This window comes from Spinacia oleracea, chromosome 2, assembly GCF_020520425.1.
Source record: "Spinacia oleracea cultivar Varoflay chromosome 2, BTI_SOV_V1, whole genome shotgun sequence".
In the NCBI taxonomy this organism is placed as follows: Eukaryota; Viridiplantae; Streptophyta; class Magnoliopsida; order Caryophyllales; family Amaranthaceae; genus Spinacia; species Spinacia oleracea.
The window spans coordinates 20,280,362-20,305,615 of NC_079488.1; the positions used below are offsets into that span (position 1 = coordinate 20,280,362).

Below are 25,254 nucleotides of genomic sequence, written 5' to 3' on the forward strand. Positions count from 1 at the left end.
TGAAAATTCAATATTCAACATTACTCTGGCTTCTTGATCATCGGTTCGGTTAAGTGAGTACAATCGATTTTACCAGATTAAGAAACCGACATATGTAGTCCGATTACCGGAAACCCGCCTTCGTTCCCGCCACCTCTAATTCAATAAACACTACTACAATAATAGAGTAGGAAAGTTTTGCTAATTTTCTTTTCAAAAATTTAGAGGATGGCTAAAGACATGTTAGTCAGTTAATTGTTACATGCTCTACTCCATTATTGTTTCTAAACAAACCAATGGGCTAATCGGAACATGGGCTGCTCAATTGTGGACAAATAAAGCTTTAATCTTAGGGCCTGGGGCCCAAAGTTTGCAAGTATATAGTTTGTAACTATGTACAGAAGTCAGCCCAATGAAATGTGAGACCTAAGTATTAATAAGGGCTGTCAAAAAGTGACACGATCTAACCGAAATCTGATAAAAATCAAAGTCACCTGTAAAAATAAATTCATCCATTTAATCCGCATGAGCACAATAATCCTGCACAAAAAAAAAAAAAATCAATTACACCCGATCCGTAACCAAACAACGACCCCATTTGACAACCTTACCTAGTAATATCATCCAAAGGTATGAATTGGATCAGCCTACATAACATACAACTATCATTGTTTTGTTATGCGAGTCTACCTAATTCTATTATTTATTTTAACGCAACAAATTTGGAGAAATTTCTAAGCAATATTTGATATATAAATTTTTGCAAGTGTCAATGACAAACTTTTAATAATGGAAAGTTTTTTTTTTTTTTTTAATGTGAATTATGCTTTTACAAGTAAAACATTTGTGGTTTTTGATGCAATATTTACGTTAAAAAAAGTACAACATTTGTGTTAAAATAACTTCATTCTCTTTGGAAACTCCATTAGCAACTTGGACGTGACATTAATAAAATAACCCTTGTTTTATGCGATTTTTCTAAAATACCCGCGATATATACCACCGGGTATATCTCTGATATAAACTTGAGCAAACTCTTGAATGCAAAACATTTTTACAGGGAAAATGACTAATATATATTAAGTTTTCACGAAAAACTTTACAAAGGAAGACACAATTGTAATTTTTTTATTTTTCGATTCCTTATAAGAAAAATTTACATTGGAAATGAGAGGATAAATGGAGAAAAAAAAAACATGTGCTGGAGTAGAGAAGAAACTGTGGAATTCATTCCTTAGAAAAATATATATGTCCACTATTCTCGGTTCTATACTTAATTACTTTGGTTATTTGAAGTAGGTCGCGATAACCAACAATGTCTGGACCTTTTCTCAAATTTCCTTCATCTCTTCCTCCTCATCATAGAACTATCATATCATATTTCTGAAGAGTTACTTAATACTATTATTATGGTCTATTTTTTTTGGCATGAGGTTTCGGTACTGTTCATCTTCTTCCTCACATCTATATCATCATTATGTTATGATCGATATCAACAACATCCATGAAAAAAAGTCCACCACTACCGGAAGTCCCTACCATTGTTCATCATCGATAGTTTTCGAACCTAGATACAACCGCGAACCGTCACTTAATACTCCTTTTCATCAGATTAATCATTAATGGAATAAAGGATCAAATATCTAATCTTAGGAGGAATTAGTCAAATCAATTAACAATATATAATTCGCCCAATCAAATAGACTCTGCCGAAAGAGTGGAGACAAAAATATGCAATTGTTGGGCACGCTATAAACACCTATGTTGCTCTCTTCATCAATTCATATTGTGAAGATGAACACGCCACACCATTAATTAATGATATAATAATGATTTTTAAAATTTTAGTAAGCCCACAAAAAATCTAGATTTTTAAGGTTAGTTAATTCCTTTAACTTATGGACCGTTGAGAAGGTTGTGGCAAAATCCAAATAGTCACCCTTTCCCTTAACCGTCCATGCTCTCCACGTGCCACGTCATTGGTCTCCATTCTCCCCCACACTTCTCCAAATACCCGCCATTTTTCTCTCGAAGTTTCCTCTTATCAGAGTTATCATCATCAACCTCACTTTCTCTCTCTTCTTCATTCTTCAATGGCGATCTTCATTCCATCTCAAATCAATCCTAACCCCACCCTCTTCTCTCCTTCAACCTCGCACCTCCTGCATTCCACGTTTCGAAACCGGGAGTTTCGTCTATGGAGGAAACGCCGATTGAAGCGCAATTCCAAGCTTCTCTTACCTCCTCGAAACGCTTTAGAACCTTCTTCTGCTTTCGATTTTCTATCTCTTCTTCCTCCTACTCTCAATTGGGTCCCGCCTGCTGCTGCTCTAGGGTTTGCTTCCGCCTTCGCGCTCTCTATCTCTAACCTCAAACCCAAAAATCCTAAATCGAGTTCGAATTTGGATCCGGATTTGAATTCTAGGGTTGCAGATATTGGCGAGTGGATTCTTTTTTCGAGCCCTACTCCATTTAATCGGTTTGTTCTTCTGCGGTGCCCTTCGATTTCGTTCGAAGGCGGTGGCGGTGGCGGTGGCGGTGGAGGAGGAGAGGAGTATGCGGAGGATGTGAGCGAGAGATTAGTGAAGGAGGAGAAGCATTATGTTAGGTTAGACAGTGGGAGGATTCAGCTAAAGAGTGAAGATGGCGGTGGTAAGGCGGTGGAGGGGACAGAAAATGGGGGGTTTGAGTATCAGAGGGTTTGTATTGGGACTGATGATGGTGGTGTGTTATCCTTGGATTGGCCTTCTAAATTGGATTTGAGGGAAGAGCGTGGTTTGGATACTACTGTTTTGTTGATCCCTGGGACTGCAAAGGGTAGTATGGATGATAATGTGAGGTCTGTTGTGAGGGAATGCTTGCGACGGGGGTTGTTTCCTGTTGTTATGAATCCTCGAGGGTGCGCCGGTTCTCCTCTGACCACTGCTCGGTGAGTTGTTGATTTGAGTTCAATGTAATATTGATTGTGGTCTTTGTGTCTTTTGGATAGCAAGAAGTATATGCTTTTGATTTAATGTACTTAAATATATTGATAATGTGAAGTGTCATCTACTTATTGACAATCTAGGATTTGAATGAAGTAGTCTTTCTTACATGGAAATGTAGTTCTGATTTCGCAGTGGGATGGAGCTTTGTGAGTTGTAAGAGTTAGTTTGATGATATGTTACCCCCTCACATTAAGGATTTGACATGATATAACTTGTGGAGCTTTTTATGGAATGGGGTCATTTGGAGTTTGGGCACTTTCCTGTATCCCAATTTGAACAGGGGAATTTTGGAAAGCCTAATCATAAACCAAAGTGACAAACTTTTCCAGACATCTCTTGGTTTCAATAGAGTACTTCACATATGTTAAAATGATTTTCTAACACGGGGTGTATAATTATGACAAATTGTAACGGTTAATTGGTCGTAGCATGGCATTCAGAATTTAGTGGCCTGGCATTTAACTGGCTTGATGAAACTTGATTGTCTGTATAGAAGTCATCAATTGATGGTTGATTGTGTTCAGTCATGTCGGGTTTTTGCCGTAACAGATGGAGCACGAGAAGGACGGGATAACACCCATGTTGGTAGACTGTCCAGCTGATTCTTGGTCATTGAATCAGATTATGTAGCTCATTAAATTGGTTATTGGACTAATGTGATTGCAAAGAAGCTTGAAGCTGATGCCATTGTCTCCTAGCCAGTTACTTATCTATGCTTTTTCGACCGAGTTAGAATACTCTTATAATTATAAGTCACAACCGCTTTTCACCTTGTATATAGTTGCCTGAACTGATGTTACTCAAACTGTTCACCTTTATAGAATACTTCGTTGTTGCCCGAAGCCTGGAACTGATGTTACTTTCTCTTCAGCTTGTAGCCTCATCAGAATATAGCATTAGGTGACAATGTGACATGTATATTTCTAGTTTTTCAAGCTTGCCAACCTTTTCCAAGGACAATAGCCTAGTATCCATACGTGTATAAGCGAATGTATGGTGTTTTATAGTTTTACAGCATGAGTACAGCAGGTAAATTGGGACTTGGTTTACTAATTATGTTTTAACAAGATATAGGCAAGTTGTATGGAGCATCTACTGTGTGTGTGGGGGGGGGGGGGGAAGCTTGGTGCACTGAGATGATGGGCTCGGCTTGGGCATCCATAACTTGCATTTGCTGGGAATCTGGTTCAAACATATGTATATAGTTCTTACACTCGAAATTAGTAATCTTCACTTAACACTCTTCTACTACCAAGATTTTGCATAATGTGTTTTGATGCCTATGTAGTGATTTTTTCTAGAAATTTCCTGTCCTACTATAAAAGGGTAAATTACAGAAACTTTCTCAATACAAAGGTAAGGACTTGAATTTTTCATCTAAGAAAAGGGGTATGTGGTGCACAAATATAAGCATAAAGGACCGTTTTTGTGGTGCATGCCAACATTTTCTAAATCTTCTCATCTTCTTTTAGCTGTGAATTTGTTTTTCTGAAATGCCGCTGTTTCTTTTTCAATTTTTTTTGTGGATCTCGTTTTTGATAATTTTTCTATTTGGATTTCATAATGTTGCTATTGTGTTTACGAAGGTGTGATGTTTATCTTGTTAATTTTGTGTTATTACAAAGCTGATGCGTCGCATAACCTTCTTCATATCTAGGTTATTTACAGCTGCTGATAGTGATGACATTTGCTCGGCTATACAGTTCATCACCAAGGCAAGACCATGGTCTACATTCACAGGGGTTGGCTGGGGTTATGGTGCAAACATGCTGACGAAGTACCTTGCTGAAGCTGGGGAGAAGACCCCTCTTACAGCTGCTACATGCATTGATAATCCTTTTGACTTAGATGAAGCCACCAGGACTTCTCCTTACTGCTATACAATTGATAATAAGCTCACTGAAGGCTTGATAGATATCTTAAAGTCTAATAAGGTAGACTTCTATTTTGCTAATAACTTGTGCTGTATTAATTTTTTGACCTGTTCTTAAAATGGTGGTTCAATTTTGTAAATGGTGTGAAGTTTAATAGATGATGTTTTCTAGTATATTCCTTGCTTCAATTTTCTGTAGAGCATCAAATGTTAAGTAACGCCTTATGTTTCAGCAACTTTTCCAAGGCAGGAGGAAAGGTTTTGATGTGGAAAAGGCGTTGTCAGCTGAATCTGTTCGTGATTTTGAAAAGGCAATATCCATGGTTTCATATGGATTTGACACAATAGAAGATTTTTACTCAAATTCAAGCACGAGAAAGCTGGTGGGGAATCTGAAGGTTCCAGTACTTTTTGTACAGGTTTGTTCTCCTCTGCCACTGCAGTTTAGTGGATGGTCAACATGGTCTCTTTCACATAACTTGTATGGTGCTACCTACACTCGAATGTTGGTATTGCGATAACTTTTTACTCAAATTTTTGATTGTTGTTAGCTTGCAATACTTTTTATGGACTGCTGATATTGAGATGCAGTACTTTCTGGATGTTCTTTCAACTCCCCTCGTACTATGCTGAAATACCAAATGAGTCTTTTAAAAATAACCCCTATAATTGATGAGTATTATAAAGTTTTAGTATCATAGCCTTGCAGGGTGTGTTAAATCTCTAGCAGTCAAGCAACAATACATGTTAGTATTGTATCAGTGTTTTCACTCTTTACAGTCATGTTTAGGAAAGAAATAGGGGTCACTGTTTATGATTATGCCACTATTCTTTTACCTCTGTCAATCACAATTTGGATTTGTGGCAGCTAGTGTTCCATACTTCTCCGCCAATTAATAGTGGACAGAGGAAGTCTTTTTGCTGTTCTGTTTTATTTTTTAAAATATATATTTTCTGTCGCAATGCAATTCTGTTTGTATTTTAAATCACTTCTTGAGGGTGGATGGCCTATTAAATTAGGTATGAGAAAATTGTTGATCGAGATTTGTTTTGAAACAAAAGGGTTTCATGTTGGTGTTATGTTGTCAGGAAAAAGTATTGTTTTTAATATCAAGGGTCTACGTGTTTTTAGTCTGTATAAATCTTGTTATGTTTTCTTTCAGCTGTCAATCTCAGACCCTTATCAATTTTTTGACTACACTATGTGAAGTAGTTTTTTTCCCTTTGAATTTGTATGATAGATACGAGAGAAACCAAAGGTTGGCTATGGGATGTATCAATATGTTTAACCGTTATGGAAATGAAATGCAGGAAGAGGGTATGGATGGATTGGGGGAGGAAAGAGAGAAATATAACACTAAATCTTTATAAAAGAAGTTAAAAAACGCGAAAGTGGAATTTATGCGCAGAACAAAAATGAGAATTCGATAATGTTAAGTTCTTGTATATGGGAATTATACATGTTTTAGGGCTAGGCTTTAGATATATTATATCCATCTGACAATGGGCTACCATTTAAAATATACGTTTAATATTTAGGCCTTGACTAGATAACTTACTGAGGTCTAATGATAAGTAAAGAAATTCCATATATCTCCTGGTTTCTTTAGACACAAAAGCGATAATTTGTATATCTTTGGCATTAGTGGCTAAGTGGAAACACAGTCTTTGCCATAAATATGCCTTCTCTTGTCTATCATTATATTGCATATATTCTTCTGAATTGTAGTATGATGGACTCAAAGCTACTTTTGTTTATCCCCCCCCCCCCCCCCCCTCCTTCCAGAATGACAATGGGATTGCGCCGCTGTTCTCTATTCCTCGTGGGTCGATTGCGGAAAATCCATTTACAAGCTTACTTCTGTGTTCTTGTTTACCATCTAATGTTACCGCAATCTCATGGTACGAGCATGTGGCAATGGAGGTAAGATTATTTTCTGCTTCATTTATATTTTCAGTTTCTTTTCTAGCCTGTACCTATCCTGATGTCACTGGCAGAGTTTCTTTGGAAGTTGTACTTTTGTGGGAAAAAATTTATATGCTTGAGTGGGTGTTGCTAAATCATGAGGCAGGCAGTTCTATTTCCAATTTTGCATTCTTTGGTGTATATCATTCTTTATTTGAGGGGGGTGGTGAACTGGTGGTTCATTTAGTGATTTAGATACTCTCAAATTGCTGCCTTGGGGGGGAAAAAGTTGTGACGTGAAAGTATCATCTTCAGGTAGCACTGTAGTAATATAATTTGGGAAATAAAAAGAAAAACCGTTTTCCATTTTCGAAAAATTAGGCCTTCAAAATGGATTATAATTTATACAACTTACACTTCCACCTCTGGATGTTCTTTTCCTTTTTGTCATACCATTGTAACCAAAAGTTGATAAGCTTCACTACACAGACTTTTTTCAGCGTAATTGTAACCAAAAGTTGATAGCTTCACTGTACAAATCTTTTTCAACTTTATTGAAATAGATGGCACATATTATATATTTGATTTAGAATACTGTTCTACATAAATGATTAGTCAGATGATCAGTTGTGTCCTTTTTTTTTTTAAACCAAGCAAATATTTCTTGGGAGAATGAACTGGCATAGTTTGTTTTTAATTGTTTCTTTCTTTTATTCTTGTAAAATCCTGTTTGCTTTTTCCCCCTCCACCTATATATCTCATGAATATATATGTATGATGAAGTGGCTCACAGCGGTGGAGCTTGGACTTCTAAAGGGTCGCCACCCACTTCTTCAAGATATAGATGTGGCTGTCAATCCTTCAATAGGTTTAGCTCTTGTGGAGGGAAAAACATCTGATACCAGTAGCAGACCTGACCGCCTCTTGAATCTGGCCAAAGTAGATGGTTCAGAAACTTCAGATGCATATATGGATCCCATGAAGGAGATGCTGATAGAGACTGATGCTGTAGTTAGTATTCCTTCAAAATTCAATCAGAATTCACTAGGGAGTCATGCTAGTGGAACACATGGTGATTTCCCACATGGCAGCACGAAAGATGAAAATCCCGCTACAGACATGGAAGCCAGTCCAGTAGAAGGTGAACCAGGCCAAGTGCTTCCGACAGCACAGCTTGTGATGAATATGCTTGATGTGTCAATGCCTGGTACTTTAAAAGAAGAGGACAAGAAGAAGGTATCTCTTTTAAATTTCCCTTCTAAAACTGGAATTTGGTGAAATGCTGATAGTCAAGTGTTATCTTGTATCGTTTCTCTATAGGCACTGGCATATGACATGTTCTTATTGATGAATTTGTGGAAGATAAAGAGCATCTTACAATTCCATTAGCTTAGTTCTGTATCTAGGTTACTGTATTTGATGGGGCAGCAGGGTTCAGGTACGTATTTATGGACGTTTGCTTCAGTATGTTCTTGTCCAAAGTAATCGCCTATTTGATACACTTGCAAGTTGCAACTCTATTGTAATTGGAATGTTGTAGCCTTAAGCATTGAAGGCTTGAAGCAGCACTAAGTAGTTTGGTGAGATAGAAGTGCTGTGCACAAACCAATTTGAGCTTCTAATTAGGCCTCTAAGCTCTTCAGGTTATGTGGGTTTTGGTCAGCAGAGCTCCGAAAATCTCCTCCCAAGCCCCAACTGCAAAATTAGAACTGTGAAAATAAATTTGTTGAAGTAGTCGTTTAATTGATTTTTATGCATAAAGACAAATCAATAAGCTTCTTCACACCTGGTGGGTTTGTGACAGGAGCCATGTGCCAGGCCCTGAAACACCAAGAGAGGAATGTTGTTTACAGTATTGCAGACTATGACGAGGTTTGTTTAAAAACTTAGCAGTTTCTATTAGACTAAAAACTAAACCTTAAGGCTAAGGTAGAATTTCTTGAAGTTTGTGTGCTTTTATTCCATTGAGTACATGATGAAGTGCAAAGAACTGTACCCTGCTGGCCATCAAAGATTATGAGAAAAGGTTTAGAGCCTATACATCAAGCAAATATATTCATGTTCTAACAAATCACCACTGATTGCTTTCTGGTTTTCTGTGGCAATTATAGCTAATGTCCCTTCACATTGAGTCATTATAAATTTCTAATATTATACTCTTCTCTGTCTCGAATATGTCTGGACCTTATCTTAATTTTATTGTCTTAGTTCAAAGTGCATGCAACCTTAACGCTTAGTGGACTATTAACTATGCTCAATTTTTTTTTTTTTTTCTGATGATGGAGCTCACTTATTTGTCAGGTATTATCAGCTGTCGGTAAAGGTGAGACCCTTATGACGGCGTTGCAGGATGCTGTCCCTGAGGATGTCCGTGGCAAACTTACAGCTTCTGTTTCTGAAATTATGCAAGCACCAGGGAAGAACTTGAATCTTGATTTGCTACCGAGCGTTAACCAAAAGGCTGATGCTTCATCTGATCTGAAATCGAAGAACAAAGAAAATGCAGCCTTGCAATCTGAATCTAAAAATGAAAATGCAAAAACAGACCAAGTTGGTGAAGAAGCTATTGAGACTCGGTCGCCAAAAGAATCTGTGGAATCTGATATTCCTGAATCTAAAGAAGGGGATAGCCACGACGATGATAAAGGATTGACAAAAAGTTCAAATGATTCTCAGAATACTGATGAAAAACTTGATAATGTTGGACAACTTTCTGAATCTGGTGGGGACGGTTCTGAGACCGCTTCCGAATTGAACTCATCTAGCCGCAGTGCTGGTGGCACTAATTCCGAAGCCGACGTTGTGTCGGGTATTAGGTCCCAAGATGATGGAAAAAAACAGAAAGAGAACGATATCTCTGAGAGAGTTGAGGAGCCCAAGGATTTGACTGACGAGCAAAATAAATCAAGCTCAGCTGCTGATTCACCTGCAGATAAAAATGAAGTAACATCACCACCCATCTCTGATGGTCAAATGTCAGAAAAAGGAGATAATGATAGTAAAACTGAGGAGCCCAAAGATTTGACTGACGAGCAAAATAAAACAAGCTCAGCTGCTGATTCACCTGCAGATACAAGTGAAGTAACATCACCACCCATGACTGATAGTCAAATGTCGGAAAAAGGAGATGATGTGAATAAAACTGAGGGTGAAAATTTGGAACCTGTGCCAGATCAGAATAGAGCTCCTTTCAGTGTTACTCAAGCTTTCGATGCTTTGACAGGGTTTGATGACTCAACGCAGATGGCTGTGAATAGTGTTTTTGGTGTCCTTGAAGATATGATTACTCAGCTGGAGGAGAAAAATAATGAAAGCATAGTCAATGAAGGAGTTGAGAACAAAGATGCCACTGAGGGTTCAGTTATTGAGAAGGATAATGAAGGAGTTGAGAACAAAGATGCCACTGAGGGTTCAGTTATTGAGAAGGATAATGAAGGAGTTGAGAACAAAGATGCCAATGAGGGTTCAGTTATTGAGAAGGATAATGAAGGAGTTGAGAACAAAGATGCCACTGAGGGTTCAGTTATTGAGAAGGATTGTAGTAATATTGACCTCCAGCTAGAAAAACAAACGGATGGTAAGACTTAAGTTAGGTTGTTTAATTGTTTAATGACTCGTAAAATCTTTCTGTTTAATTGCTATAGTTATCTTACTGATTCACAGCTTGATGCAGGGGAAAAGAAGGAAGATACAAATCATCAGGAAATAGAATCAGTTAATGGACATGATAGCAACAGTGGCGTGAAAAATAGTCCAACTTATGCTGCCGGAAAAGAGAATAATATCCTGATTGTGAGTAAACCGGGAGCAGCAAAAGAAAATGTTGAAAGAATGACAAACATTAGCAAAGATTCGTTCTACATAAAATCAAATCCATATGTAACAGCATTAGACAAAGAGTTCCTCCCACAGTTCATTCTGACAAAGATGCGGAAAATGAATTGTGGTGACGTGGATGCAACCACACTTCTTGATTGTGTTCCAGAAAATGGGCACTTGCTTCTGCTAAAACAACCTGGTGGAACACATGTTGCTGTATTTGACAGTAAAGACATAAAAAAGCATTCCAAACTACCTCGTAAAGGAAGTGTTGCAGATAATGTTATTGAGCCAAAAGAGCATTCCAAAGTACCACAGAAAGGAAGTGTTACAGATAATGTTATTGAGCCAACATATTTCATTTGCGACAAAGATGGGCTGGAGAAACCCGTAGAAGAGTCGATGAAGAAATTGCATGACAAAAGTGTGGAAGATAATAATTTGGACAAGTCAATTTTTTTTGTTAAGACCACTCTGCTTAATTCTCTGAAAGTTGAAGTTAGTCGTAGGCTTAATGCTGTAGACACGGCAGACATGGATGCTAATTTAGCAGCAGATATGGAAGCAGTTGCAGATGCTGTCTATTTGGCAATTCAACATGATGTAGAGCATAATCAGAAGCTTGTGCTCTCTGGGTTTGAGCCTGATTTCCAAGAATGGAGTAGGCATATTAATGGTAACCGTATCATAGAAGTGATATCTAAAGCAGTACAAGACACCAGCTACTTGAAAAAAGTGTTACCCGTCGGTGTTATTGTGGGTTCTATTTTAGCTGCTCTGAGAAATTGTTTTGATTTGTCAGCTGGATATTGCGATAGTCCTGCTGGGTCTTTAGACATGGATCAAGATCAAACGAATGTGTTAAAGCCAGAGGATCTACCTCCACAAGAGGTCATTCAGGTCCCTACTGATGGAATTGACCATGATCTTACGTCGGGAAAGAATATAAGTAGAGACAAGGTTACTACAGTGTCAGATGATCAAGATGACCAAGAAATGGCTGGATTCAAAGGTTTGAATGGGGACACTCTCATGGCTGGTGCTTTTACAGCTGCACTTGGAGCGTCTGCTTTTCTAACAAGTCAGGAGGTATTTATTTATGGTTTTCAAGTTTCTTTTTTTTTTCAAGATGTATCTCTTTTAACTTTCATTTTTAGGTTGGCATCCGAAAGAACTTGAAATGATCCATAAGTCTTGGTTTTTTCTTAAAGATCTCCTATACAGCTATACTAAGATTTGAGTGAATCTCACTCTTGTATGAATTCATATTTCCATTTTGGCGTGTAACAATTAGCATGAAATCTATGTGTTAAACAGTAGCACAGGCAACATCCAGTCTGAGTCCTCTACTGGTGGAATTTCAAGGGTCAAAATGTCTGAGAGGCTGACTTTTTATTTTTTTCATCCCCCCTCCCCCCCCCCCCCCCCCCATCACACAGTGTGCAGTAGTCACTTTGGTTTGTTTTATCACAGGCTAGTGGTCACTCTTTTGTTTTGTTGTTAGTTGTTACAGTTTTGACCGTTCTTTGTGACTTCTGGCTATTCATTTGGTCATAGGAGGATTTCATGGCCAACGACGGTTGTGAATCGGAAGATAACCGTATGAAAAGCGGGACTGTCAGAATGGAGGAGACAGTAGATGGCAAAGACCAGAGTAATATAGTAACTAGCTTTGCTGAAAAAGCAATGTCTGTTGCCGGTCCAGTCATCCCTACTACAGAAAATGGAGCCGTGGATCAAGAAAGGTCGGAGTGTGGTTTTGTCAATATTTCCTCTATTTTGGTCTGCCTCTTTTTCACTTTTGTCTCCTTTTGAGTGTGTGTGCTGATTTTATCAATTGCATAATTGCATGATCAGGATCGTCGCGATGCTGGTAGGAGTGGGCGAGAGGGGTGGCATGCTAAGACTTGTTAGCAAATTAGCTTTACTGTGGGGTGGTCTCCGTGGTGCTATGAGTTTAACAGACCGGCTTTTCTCATTTTTACGTATTGTTGATCAGCCTTTGTTACTCAGGTGATATGTTTGCAAGTTTTTTGAATGAAGTTGAAATCACTGAATAAGTGTGGGAATCACAATTACTGCGTCCAGCGTTTTTGGTTTGTTTCTTTTGTGGGTAGATTTTCGCTTTGTTAGGTACTAGTATTACGTTTTTGGGAGATCATTGGATAAGTACACTTTGCATATATCTTCTTTTCTGGAGAATAGAAGATTATCATTAGCTAGCTAATCTTTTACACCCCATTGTATGTGAATCTTTTACACCCTATTGTATGTGAATTAGGTTTCCCCCCTATGATTAAGCAAGTCCTATCTTTGTCCTAGAACTATTGCGTTGCGACCTAATATTTAGTACTGAAATCCCATTCACAACAAGCCCGATGCACATGGTAGACGAAAAGAAGAAAGGTGAAAATTTACATCTTGGAGTTGTTTCCCTTCTGTAGAATTTATTTATGCAAATTGGCAAAGGCTTAGTGCCTCCCACTCTTCCAAATTGTTTGTGTATTAACCAACTATTTTCAACAAAATGGCCTTTTCTTTGTCTATATTAGATTTTTACCTTTAAACTTATTTCACGTAATGGATTACTGTGTCCAGCGAAGCATATAGTAATATTGAATTAGTTAATTATTTATCGTGTATATATGCAACGTTTTCAACCTGAATGTACTGTATATTTGATAATAATGTTTTGGTAGCTGATGTGAGGAAGCATGATATTTGTTTGTGGTGCAATCAGACCTTAATGAGAATTTGTGCTTAGTTCCTGGTCTTCTACCACTCGCCGAGGGCAGCATAATCTTTTTAGCTTCTTCAGATATTTGATGATGTGAGGAAGCATGTACTGCAGATATTTGATGATAGTTTCTGATACAATTTGGGTTACAATAGTTTGCTAGTGAAAGAACTAATGAAACTAAGATGCTAATACTTCGTAACAGTTCTTTTTGTTCGTATTATATTTCTTCTTCTTCGGGGGATGGCTGGAAAAGCCATTTTTGTATTCATGGCTGTAAACTTCTTGTGGTTATGTATTTTCTTTCCTACAGTGCTTTTTACCAGTCTTCTCTTTCACAGGGTACTTGGGTTTTCCTGCATGGTGCTAGTTTTGTGGTCCCCAGTGTTGTTGCCACTGTTGCCTACACTTCTCCAGAATTTGTTGTCACACAACTCCTCTAGGATTGTCGAGCTAGCCTGCGTTGTTGGTCTTTACGCTGCTGTCACAATACTCATCATGCAGTGGGGCAAGGGAATACGAGGGTACGAGTATCCGTTAAAGCAATACGGGCTGGATTTTACATCTCCGAAAAAGGTATCAGTCAACAGCTGAAGCAGTCACTTCTCGTATCATCAGATGTCACTGGGCATTGTCAGAGATTGACGTGATTCCTATTGCAACTCTTTAATATTCCTCTATCCTATTTAAATAAGAACTCATTAACCAGAATAGAAGCAACTATGAATTATTATAGTTACTGTTCTAATTTATTATTTATGATCATGATATTTTTGGCATCATTGAGTGGCGAGTTGGTGACTGAGCTCACCTTCTTCTCTGACCCATACCTTATCGTCAAGTGCGAGGTGGGAGGAGGATGGAGAATAGTAGATAGCTCCCCACCCCCCCAAAAATACAAAATAGGTGCAATTGTTTCTCATCAATTTGTGAATGTGCTTATCTTTTGCTACTAACTCAGACTCTTGTATGCAGGTGCAACATTTCTTGATAGGGTTGGCTGGAGGAGTCATGCTAGTTGTCACTATACACTCTCTAAATGCTTATCTTGGCCTTGTCAACCTTTCTTTTCCATCAAGTCTTGGTTCATCTTCCTTGACTCTTAGTGCCAAAATCAAAGCACATGGCCAGCTGTTTCTTTCGGCTGGTCAAGCAATTCTAGTGGCAGCTGGTGTTGCTTTTGTTGAAGAACTGCTCTTTAGATCATGGTTATTAGAAGAAATAGCAATAGACCTTGGTTACCATCCTGGAATACTTTTATCAGGACTTGCTTTTGCATTATCACAGAGGTATGTCTGCTTAGTTTGAGACAGGTCTGGAAGCTGTTCCTATTCTGTCTCCTATTTTATTTCCCATGGAAAATATAAAGGGTGATGGCTGTGTCTGCTTTTCCATTATCTCTGTGAAATTTGTGATGCCTTTTGCTTGTTTTTTTAGGATTTTTTTTATTACTTTGCTCTTTTTGATGTCATCCACAATGTTCTTATCATTCCTGTTTCATGATTTCCCAGGTCATGGGAAGCTATTCCTGGGCTATGGCTGTTATCTATGTGTCTTGCGGGGGCTCGATTGAGAAAGGAAGGAAGCCTTTTCATTCCCATAGGAGTGCGCACCGGGCTTATAGCTTCCAGTTACGTGTTACAATCAGGTGGTTTTGTTGTTTACACGCCAAAGTTTCCATGGTGGGTCGTTGGTATGCACCCCTTCCAGCCGTTTTGTGGAGTAGTAGGTCTTCTCTTTGCTTTATTATTAGCAGTAGCCCTATATCCAAGGCAGCTTGTACAAAGGGAAAGAATTCCTCGAAAAATTCGAGCATAAAGGTTATAACCTTCAGCAATGGAATTTGTCAGAGTGGGAGGTGACTCTTGAAAATACAAATACAGTAAAGAATCTGCTTCGAACAAATGTGAAGGGTTATGATAGATACTTTATACACAATAAATATGTACCATGCAAATGTTTATAGAAAACGAACGCATGCTTGAAGTCGTAAAGAGAAGATACTGCATACATATAGAACTTGAGTCAGAGCTTTTTGTATTTGTATATATGAAAATAGATGTAGCAATTTTTTCCATTTCTTGTAGTGAATCTGGAGTACATGATAGAAAGAAGGTACTTTTGCCTGTACTTCGGAGCTATTTACGCTAATAAAGGAAGTTTTCCTTCATGGTAAATGAATGTTATACACAAAAGGTGTGGTAAAAGAATGGTATAATACAAATTGTGTTTCTACTTCCTAAGTGCAATTATGCAGGTATTTGTCATGGATCATGGAACAGAGGAAACCCAGTAGTTTCCAACCAGTCATCAGAACCATGCAAGAAAGCTCGAACGGTAAATCTCTTTGCCATATCTTCAGTACAGTTTTTATTGTATCCTTTCCATTTAACCCTGTTTCTGGTATCTGCACCTGGTCCATAATTCATGTACTCCATATACTCTACAGTGTCCAAAGTGCTGTATTGATCCCATTGAGACCACCCCAATGGATGTATCAGGTCACCCAAATAGCTCCTCATTATGACTGTTCTTGAGAAGTTCCTCCATGGTCGACCCAGAAACGTGAAAGACCGTCTTTGGTCAGGAAGAGGGAAATCCGGGGCAGCTGTAATAGTGCAGTTGTGGAGTGAGAACCCGGTGTTCTGAAACTCGTCTTCTCTGCTTTGAGCCGTGATCATGTTGCTCTGCCCTAAAATAGGTTTCCTGACTAATATTTGACAGTTGTGAAAGATGGCTGCTGCATTCCCGAAGATGAAGTCTATGGTGCCTTGAACGATGCACTCTCTGTAAAACTGGCGGAAGGAGTGGGCGTAAAGAGTGTCCTGATTGGAGGTGAAGTTGCATCGGAAGAAAGCAGAGTTTGAGGTCACTCTGATTGCTACTGCTTGGTACATCTCAGGACTTGCTGTGTTCTCTACTGTTAGGTCTCTGGCTAAGAACCTGTCTCCAATTACAGCTGCAGGATTGAAGCCAATACAAATCATAATTAGTTCTGTAACCACTTTTTTAAATGTAAATTGTATGAAACAGTTGGGCTTGAAAACTATATTGTACATAAAATTGTTGAAAGCTGCAGGATTGAAGCCAATACATATGACAATCAGTTCTACCCCACTTTTTTAAATGTAATTCTAGCAGTTTATCAGGATTATATGAAACAGTTGGGCTTGAAAACTACTTCATATTGTACAAAAAAATGTTGACAATGTTTCTGTTCTACTCTCTGTAATTTCGAAACCATTGATTGAATCACAATCAGTTCTGTACCCACTTTTTTATATGTAAATTTTAGCTATTTCTCAGGATTATATGAAACAGTTGACTGGAAAACTATATTGTACACAAATATTTTGATTTGAATTCTAGAGATCAGGGTGATTTTAAAGGTTTTGTCAGGTTTGCACAGAACTGTTCCGTTGTAGTTTTGGAGGCAGTTTGGAGGCCTGTAGTTAAAGCTGACATTCTTATTATACTAAACCGGAATCGCCTTAACCAACATTGAATTATGCTAAAATTATTCAAAATTTGGGCTAATCACTGCAATTACTGACTAATTAAGCACGAAAACGACGAGAAACTAAGTAAGAAGAGAGAAAGAAACATACCCAAAGTTGCTGAAGTGAAGGTTGAATAGCCATTAATAAAACTCCTGTTACCAGTAATAAAAGTGGAGTTAATCCCACTTCCAAACAACATTATACTCATCTTATTCCTGGGAATTTCAATATATTCCCTGTAAATTCCCGCCTTAATTTTGATCACAAATCTGTTGAAACTCATATTTGGCGCCATTCTAATTGCTTCCCCAATTGTAGTGTAATTCCCACTCCCATCACTCGCAACCACAACATTCGGCTTTATTCTGTAATTCCCTCTCCCCATCAACCTCCTCTCCCTCTTATCCATCCATGTCGGAAACCCGGTTTTCGAACCTCGAACCGAAGAAAACGGTTGGTTGTTATTATCCAATAACAACCGGTTTTCTTGCTTTGATCTTTCTTCCATGTGTTTTATGATTGCCAACATATTGCTAATCATCTGAACAATGGGTTTTAATTTCTTCTCAAGATAAATTCTCAGACTCTGTTTTTGGTGATGGAATCTTGATTCTAATTCGGAGAACCCATCAATGCAAGTGTTCTCGTTAGTCATGGCAGCGCTCAAAAGGGTCTTTAAATCTCCGTAAAACGGGCGAGAAACACCGAAAGATTTGCGGAATTCATCCATGGATTGACCTAATTCGTACTGGGTTTGATCAAGCAACTCAACACAGTCGTTAAATGCACTCTTTTCCTGTAAATTGAGCACTCTTCGAGCAAAGAAATCGGTGATTTCGTACTGTGAACTCGAAACGAGATCGATTGTGCGGTTTATCGAGGCCTCGAGGAAGCGGTCGAGGGTGGTGTTGGGCGACGATGAGAGAGTGGAGAAGCAGAGAGAAGGGTAGAGAGTTGAAGAACAAGCGGTTTTGATTATGGGGTTTAATGATTGTTGATTTATAGGGTTTTGGGAAGTTCCTTTTTTGAGGTTTGAATTGGGTTTTGCGAGGAAGAAGATAGCGGAAACAGAGACCATGAAGACGATGAAGTAGAGGATGATGTAGATTGCTCTGTTTCTGTTCTTTGTCGGGGTGTTCTTGAATATGGTTGTTGTTGTTGTTGTTGCAGTTTCCGCCATTGTTGAAGAGAGAAAGAAAGAAAGAGAGGATGAAAGTGGATTATGCTTTTCAAAAGTTTGTTATGATTGAGAGTTTCGTTGATTTTGGCAGTTTTTATTCAGAATTTGAAGCAACTGAACAAGAACGATACCCTTCAAAAACCCTTTCTTGAAGAAAGAAAAGCCCTTCCAAAAAAAATATTATGCAATTAATGTTATAGTGACTTCTTTCTTGTATTATTACGAATCTATATATAATACAGGGGTTATACAACCATAATACTAATTAAGCTCTTAAACCATAACCAATTAATAATAAGAAACCTAACAAATTACAAATACCGGGCCTTGTGTAAAAGAAACACAAAAGTTGTCGTCCAAGAGACTTTGTTAGTTCAGTCCTTAACATACCCCTAATTGTTATACCCATGTACAGCCAAGATGGCTGTACCCGTTGCCCAAAACGACGCGCAGTGTCGTTTTTCGTAAAATACCCAGGTACATCCAAGTTGGTTGTACCCCCTACCATTGTGGGGTAGATAAATTTTTTTTTAAAAATGGCACGTGAGGATAATAATTTCGCGCAGGAATCGCCTATAAATACAATAAAAAAAGAAGAAAATCATTTCGAAAACCGTTCAAATTCTCAGCACACAAAAAATTTTCTCTCTCCTCCGCCCACTCATCTACGTTGATTGCTTTCTCTCTCCTAAAACCGCCATTAAACTTCCTGCAACCACCTCAATTTACTTTCTCTCTCTTCAACCCGCTACTAATCTTCATTATTTAAGCTGAATTTGCAGAAAATATCAAGAGAAGAAATTTGTGCCTTCTTTTTGGTGAAAAAAAAGGAGAAAAATGGATATTCGAGATGAAATTGACATGAACAAGCTACAAAATCCAACGAAAAGCAAAAAGTAAGTAATTAGAAATGATTCTGATATTTCGATTTTATTTTCGAACTAAATATGAAATCTAATTTTGCTTATTTTCGTTCTATTTCAGAAAAACGAAGATGTCGAAAGAAAAAAAAGAAACGTATGTAATTTAATTTCAGATTTCGTACATGCAACTGTTTAATTAGTTAAATATTTGTTTAATTTAGTTATTTTCAGTATTTTTCATTATAATGTTCAAATAATTTCATTATAATGGTCAATTTTTTGGGTTTATGATGTTAACAAACCCTAACTTCTGATTTTTTTTGCTATAGTACTGGAAGATCTAGTGAAGAGCCAAAAATCGGCACTGAAAAGCAATCAGACATGACGGAGTAAGTTATTTTAAGTTTTCGTAGATAAAATTCATTTTAATTTACATATGTTCAATCAATTTTATGTTAATGTTCAATCAATTTTATGTTAATGTTCATTTTCGTTGCGTAGTGATTTTACCAAACCCTAACTATTGATTTTTTGGTCACAGAACTGGACAATACCAAATTGAGAATGAAATTGAAACTGAAAAGCAAATAGACACAGTCCAGTAAGTACTAATTTTTATGTTTTTGAATATCTATTTCTATTTAATTTACGAATGTGCCGTTTTAGACATTTGATACAATACAAATACAAAATAATGATACATTGTTCATATTCATAGAGATTTAAGAATAATCTTATTGATGATTAAAATTTGGATTGGAAATGTCAATTATTTCAAATATTATTATAATAATGTAAATGTGATGAACTTTTGTTGAGTTTTTCTATCCTTTTGTTAGATGTTCAATTTATGTGTAAAATGTTCATATTGTTTAAGCTAGATATTCATTTTGGTCTACTGAGTTTTGTTCATTCCTCTGTAAAATAAATTAAGTCGAGAACTCATGATAACTATCTTATGCAAAATGTTCAATTGATTATAGCAGAATATTCAATATCTTTTTGAAAAATGTTCATATATTCCAAACTGGATATCCTTTTTGGTCTACTGAATTTTCTTTAGGAATACTGAATTATTTTGAATGTTATATATATAATTAAAATGATTTGAACATTTGTTCATTCCTATGTCCAAAAAACTAAGTCCAGAACTCATGATAACTGTCTGTGTGTAAAATGTTCAATATATTTTGATAAAATATTCATTTTTCTTTTTATAAAATGTTCAATATATTAAAAATTCTGTGAAGGTCGTCGACTTACGACGACACTCATATTTTTAATTAAATCTCAGCCATTAGTTTAATTGAATAAATCTTAGCCGTCGATAAGTACTATTCATCTAAGGCTTGTTTGTTTGTAAAAAACTAAGGTAAGAAATTATTCAAACTAAGGCCGACAAGTATAACTTTAATGTTTTTAAAATTACATTTATGATCCCTAAACTCCTAATTTGTATCATAAACTAATTATATTGATACCCTTAAAAAAAACTAATTTATATTGATCAAATTTATTTTCATTTCAACCCTAACTACTCTGTCACTCTCATGCTCTTCCTCTCACCGGAATGCCGGCCACCGTGAGCGAATTCAGATTAAATTTTTGATCCGTACTGTTTTTCGTCACTGTCTCTCCTTCCACGTGGTTCCCGAAACAAATAAAGGAGAATTTGCAGATCCTCCCCTTCAATTTTGTGTTCTATTATGACGAAGAAGAAGTGAGTTTAATTTGATTTCAAAATTCATATGATTTTTTTTGGTGTACGATTTCAATTCATATGATGATACTATAAACAATCTAGTTTAAGTAATTCCAAAAGTTTCTCCTTTTGTATTTTTGTAATTACCCTTTTCTGATTTTTGATCTATGATTTTATTTTGCTTTCTATTTTCCAATTGGATATGCTGTCATATTGAAAATTTATTTTCTGGGGCGATCATTAAAATGTATTTTTCTTGCTCTATTTGATGGTATACTTTTGCATTCATGAAATTCATATTTGAATATGTCAGTTGTTTATTTAGTTTGATCTTTTAAGCAATGCATTTGATTGAATATGTAGGATTAAGAGGATTTTGACATGATGAATCTGGAAAAGAATGGTTATTATTCAGTTCAGTCCAGTTATTGGACGATTTTTTACACTTGTGGGAATGAGGAGTCCTCTAGTTAAACTGATTGGAAGTAGCAAGGAATGGTCTTCCAAGGACTAAGGATTTTTTCATTTTGGAAAACATGTCATGAAGCTATTCCAGCAACACAAGGGGAATAGCTATTTTATGGCCTTTATGGGGTGTTATTAAAGGAGAAAATTGTTTCCCATGCTTTACTGGAATTTCATATTGCAAGGGTTATATGGGATGGGAGCGAGTTAGGGGAGCCAGTCTTAATCAGGTGCAGCCGTGTAGGAGCTTTTTTGTATTGGGTCATTGGTGTTTTTAAAAATTTAAATATGGAATATAAAAGGGTGATGAGTTGGATGGCAAAAGAGGTAATACTTGTTTGATTAAGGATGTTTCTTTTATAAATTAGGGTCTTATAGAAGAGGCGCTTAAAAAGTTCCTCCTTGCTGGAAGTTTAATATTCTACCTACCCTATTTTCTTGTCTCACTCAAATAAGAGAAATGTTAGTAGTAAAGCAATGAAGATTGCTAATACAGTTCCACATTTTCTATATCAGATTCATGCAGTTAGTACGGAGTCCTTCCCTGCATCTGAAAGAGCTTCCAGAATTCTTGTTCGGGGTGGTAATACAGAAATGAAGCCATTTTTTTTCTTCTCGCCTCACTGAGCGCCTGGTCCGTGGCCATGAAGATGTCATGGACCTCATGGTTTCTGCTGCTGCTGTAAATATTGTCATTATAGTTTTTAGTACACCCTAAATGAATTTTAGGTGCTAACATTTGTATTAAGTATAAAGTAGATATTGGTGATGTTTAGTACTCCCATAATGTATTTTAGGTGTAATCAATTCTACACGGTTTCGTGAAAAAGTATTTTTTGTACTACAACTAGATGTGGATTTTTATAACTCCTTAATGTATTTTGGGCATTACGTAGTGTAACTTGTACTGCATGTATAAGAACTCTATCATTGTTTAGTACTCCCTAAATGTCTAAATGCATATGGGAATTCCCAACACTTTATTTAGACATCCAGTACTCGCATTTTTTTATTTTATTGATACCTACCCAACTCGATAAGCCATGGCTGGGAAAAAAAGTGTACTCTGAGTACTTGTAATCAAGGTTGTTAGGATCTCGATCCCACCTTGGATTAGGGAGGGGTAGGATCGAATCGGTAGAATCGGATCATAGGATCGTAAGATCCTACAAAATTGTAAAAAGGAGTAAGAAAAATATTGCTAAATGAATTTATACATATATTTCAAATAATATGGATGCTAAATACATATTTTTTTTCTCACATAATATTGATATTTTAAAACCAATATGGCTTCGTAATAATCATATAGATTAGGGAAGCGAAATATTTTCATTTATGAAGTTGGGTTATCAATTTTTAGGCTTAAAGAGAAAGTTAGGCTATAGGGATCATTTTAATAAGTAAGAAAGTAAGATCAACCGATCCTACACGATCTTGTACGATCCTGGACCAATCTAAGTGAAAAGTAGGATCTGACGATCCTACCGATCCTCCTACGATCATGACCGATTCTGCTATGATCCCACCATCCTTGCGGTTCTGCTTGCGTGGATCGTTTTGCAAAAAAATGGATCGTAGGATCCTACGACCCGGATCGCGATTCTAACAACAATGCTTGTATTACCTCAATGTGGTTATTTTAGTACTCCTAATTCCTAAATGTACTTTTGGCATTACCAATTAGTACTCTGTAACTTGTATAAATCTTTGCTATTTGTTAGTACTCCTTAAATGCATATTGGACGTTTCGAATTGTATACAATGTAGATTGCAGATGTTTGGTACTCCCACAAGTGTTTTAGGCGTAGCCAATTCTATTGGATATCATGAAATATTGTACTACGAGTATTTTGTATTACCTAGATGTGATTTTTTAGTACTCCTTAAATGTATTTTGGGCATCGTCAATTCTATAGTGGTACTATATAAAGCCCCTCTGTGGTTCTTTGGTACTTCCTAAATGTAGATTGGGCATCCCTAATTATATACTCCATATTAATTTAATTACAATGTTTATTGCTCCCATAATGCATTTTAGGGATACCCAATAGGTTTAGGTTTAGGTATACCTGATTTTAATTTTTATGTCGATATGTTGATCTAGCCATTCCCAACTAGGTAACTCACCATTCCCATCTAAGATTTAGGTATTACCAGACAATTCACTTAAAAAGAATATTTGACATCCCCCATTAGGGCTGAGCACGGATCGGATATCCGATCCGAAATCAACATTCGAATCGGATATTCGTATCCGAAAATTCAGATATTTGATATCCGTATCTGATCCGAAAATTTCGGATATCCGATATTCGAATATCCGATTTTTACGGATCGGATAATCCGGATATCAAATATCCGAAATGCTCCTGTTAGTTTTTCTTCCTGCTCACCATTTAAATTATTTTCTACCAACAATTCAATAAACAAGCTCCTGCTCATAGTTTAAGTTATTTTCTACAAACAAATAATAAACAAGGATGGATTATTTCATACAAATATTATAACAACACAAGTACATTTTAAGCCTACAGGTAGTGCTGCCAGCAAGTCAGCAACCTAGCAGGCCAAAAAAATTAAACCAAAGGTATGCAACTATGCATAAAAACTAGCAGATGCAGTTAGCCATACATCCATACAAGGCAGTGTTGCCAGCAAGTCAGCAACTCGAAATTACAAGTCTTCGACAACGTTTAGTCGTTTACAGATCTAAACAAGTGAAATATGATAATTATAAATAATCATCAACTGCTGAAACTGATGGCTGCTCCTCCAATGTGTACAATTCTACAAAAGAAAAAAAAACATATGTTAGTATTTTACTAAGTTAACTAACCAAATAAACTAGAATAAAATGCAACGGAATCTATAGATTAATTGACTCATTTTGAACAATCGGTCAATTAGTAATAAAGAGATATATTGATATAATCAAACCCGATTTAAGTTGGCTAACTACTAACTAGTGTTAGAAACTGTTTCTTTTTCCCGTATTTACATTAGTTCCCATTTGGAAGCACATCTTTAGATGTGTATTGTATTCAGAATCTTTAAATGTGCTAGTTGAATCGTAATTTCTAAATTGCAAAGAAAACAACAGTCGATTAATTAACTAAATAGGAAATTCAGTTTACACAACCATCGACATCATCATTAACACATCAGAACATTCCCATAAGTCATAACACATAAATTCACCAAATTAAAACTAAAACACTAGAAAACAGAGCAAACTTTACATAATTAGAGAAAAGGGCGATTATTCAGCCAGAAAAGTCAAATGCAAACTAAAGGATTTAGCAATTACCCGATCAATTGTGTGGTGTGCGATGTCTGGTGGTCGGAGATAGGAAACCAGACGTGAGACGTTGCCGTGAAGTTGTGAGAGATAAGAGGGTCGGACGCGCGCCGGTGTGAGGTGAGTGTCTCGCCGGCGAGAGATGAGACTGAAGAGAGCCCAGAACTCCAGAAGGCCAGGAGAGTCAGGAGACTAGAAGAGAGAGAAGGTGAGAGGATTTGAAGTGCGGCGTGAGGGATGAGAATATGAGATAATTTTGAGTTTTAGGGCAAAGAGTTTATTTGGTTTGACCCTGAAAAATAAAAATAGTGATTCTTTCGGATCTTCAAATCGGATATCCGATATCCGATATTTCGATATCTGCTAATTTTTCGGATATCGGATATCCGAATTTTTCAAAAATCAACATCCGTATCCGATCCGATATCCGATAATTTCGGATCGGGTATCCAAAAATAATTTCGGATCCGAAATTGATTTCGGATCGGATATCCAAAAAAATCGGATCGGATGCGGATCGGGTATTCGGATTTTCGGATTTTCAGATAGTTTTGCTCAGCCCTATCCCCCATCACATAATTTATTTAATTTTTATTTAAATCGGAACCTTAACGAGTTTCCATCTTAAAAGGTTGTTTTGTTTTTGTGCGACCCTTCTTAGGCCCTGTTCTGTTCCACTTTTGTGCGACCCTTCTTAGGCCATGTTCTGTTCGACTTATCTTGACTTATATCAGACAAAATAAGTTCAGATAAGTTCAGATAATATAAGTTCAGCAAAAAAAAGATATTTTCAGACATTTTCACACACAAATAAGTTTATTTCAGACAAAATAAGTTTTTTCAGATAAAATTAGTTAAAATAAGTTCAAATAAGTTCAGATAAGTTCAGTTAATTTCAGATAAGTTCAGATAAATTCAGTTAAGTTCAGATATTATAAGTTC

General features: G+C 36.8%; 2 protein-coding genes and 2 long non-coding RNA genes across 4 annotated transcripts; 2 read left to right on the forward strand and 2 right to left on the reverse strand.

Moving 5' to 3' along the window:
- The first annotated feature begins 1,908 nt into the window (after positions 1–1,908).
- On the forward strand, positions 1,909–15,478 carry LOC110802995 (uncharacterized). The gene is made up of 12 exons (XM_022008450.2): positions 1,909–2,908; positions 4,624–4,900; positions 5,073–5,258; positions 6,626–6,763; positions 7,529–7,981; positions 9,047–10,322; positions 10,419–11,653; positions 12,122–12,309; positions 12,422–12,577; positions 13,643–13,877; positions 14,277–14,590; positions 14,813–15,478. The coding sequence occupies exons 1-12, from the start codon at positions 2,073–2,075 to the stop codon at positions 15,117–15,119; spliced, it is 5,601 nt and encodes a 1,866-aa protein (XP_021864142.2). The 5' UTR covers positions 1,909–2,072; the 3' UTR covers positions 15,120–15,478.
- On the reverse strand, positions 15,360–18,179 carry LOC110802997 (pectinesterase). The gene is made up of 2 exons (XM_022008452.2): positions 16,910–18,179; positions 15,360–16,260 (listed from the first exon to the last, which is right to left on the reverse strand). Exons 1-2 carry the CDS (start codon positions 17,979–17,981, stop codon positions 15,566–15,568), a joined length of 1,767 nt encoding a protein of 588 aa, XP_021864144.1. The 5' UTR covers positions 17,982–18,179; the 3' UTR covers positions 15,360–15,565.
- A 2,099-nt stretch (positions 18,180–20,278) lies between these two features.
- Positions 20,279–21,933, forward strand: LOC130466821 (uncharacterized). Its single transcript, XR_008926964.1, has 2 exons — positions 20,279–20,564; positions 21,528–21,933. It is a non-coding gene; the product is annotated as an uncharacterized lncRNA (long non-coding RNA).
- Positions 21,934–23,482: 1,549 nt separating this feature from the next.
- Positions 23,483–24,585, reverse strand: LOC130466822 (uncharacterized). Its single transcript, XR_008926965.1, has 2 exons — positions 24,322–24,585; positions 23,483–23,801 (listed from the first exon to the last, which is right to left on the reverse strand). It is a non-coding gene; the product is annotated as an uncharacterized lncRNA (long non-coding RNA).
- Between the last annotated feature and the right edge of the window lie 669 nt (positions 24,586–25,254).

What these genes read in the sequence shown, in the direction of transcription:
- LOC110802995 (XM_022008450.2), top strand. Translation starts at nt 2,073, where the DNA reads ATGGCGATCTTCATTCCATCTCAAATCAATCCTAACCCCACCCTCTTC. An exon ending in ACGAGCATGTGGCAATGGAG is followed by an intron (nt 6,764 to 7,528) that starts GTAAGATTATTT and finishes TGTATGATGAAG; the next exon opens with TGGCTCACAGCGGTGGAGCT. An exon ending in GGAGCCGTGGATCAAGAAAG is followed by an intron (nt 12,310 to 12,421) that starts GTCGGAGTGTGG and finishes TTGCATGATCAG; the next exon opens with GATCGTCGCGATGCTGGTAG.
- LOC110802997 (XM_022008452.2), bottom strand. Translation starts at nt 17,981, where the DNA reads ATGGCGGAAACTGCAACAACAACAACAACAACCATATTCAAGAACACC. An exon ending in CTTCACTTCAGCAACTTTGG is followed by an intron (nt 16,261 to 16,909) that starts GTATGTTTCTTT and finishes TCAATCCTGCAG; the next exon opens with CTGTAATTGGAGACAGGTTC.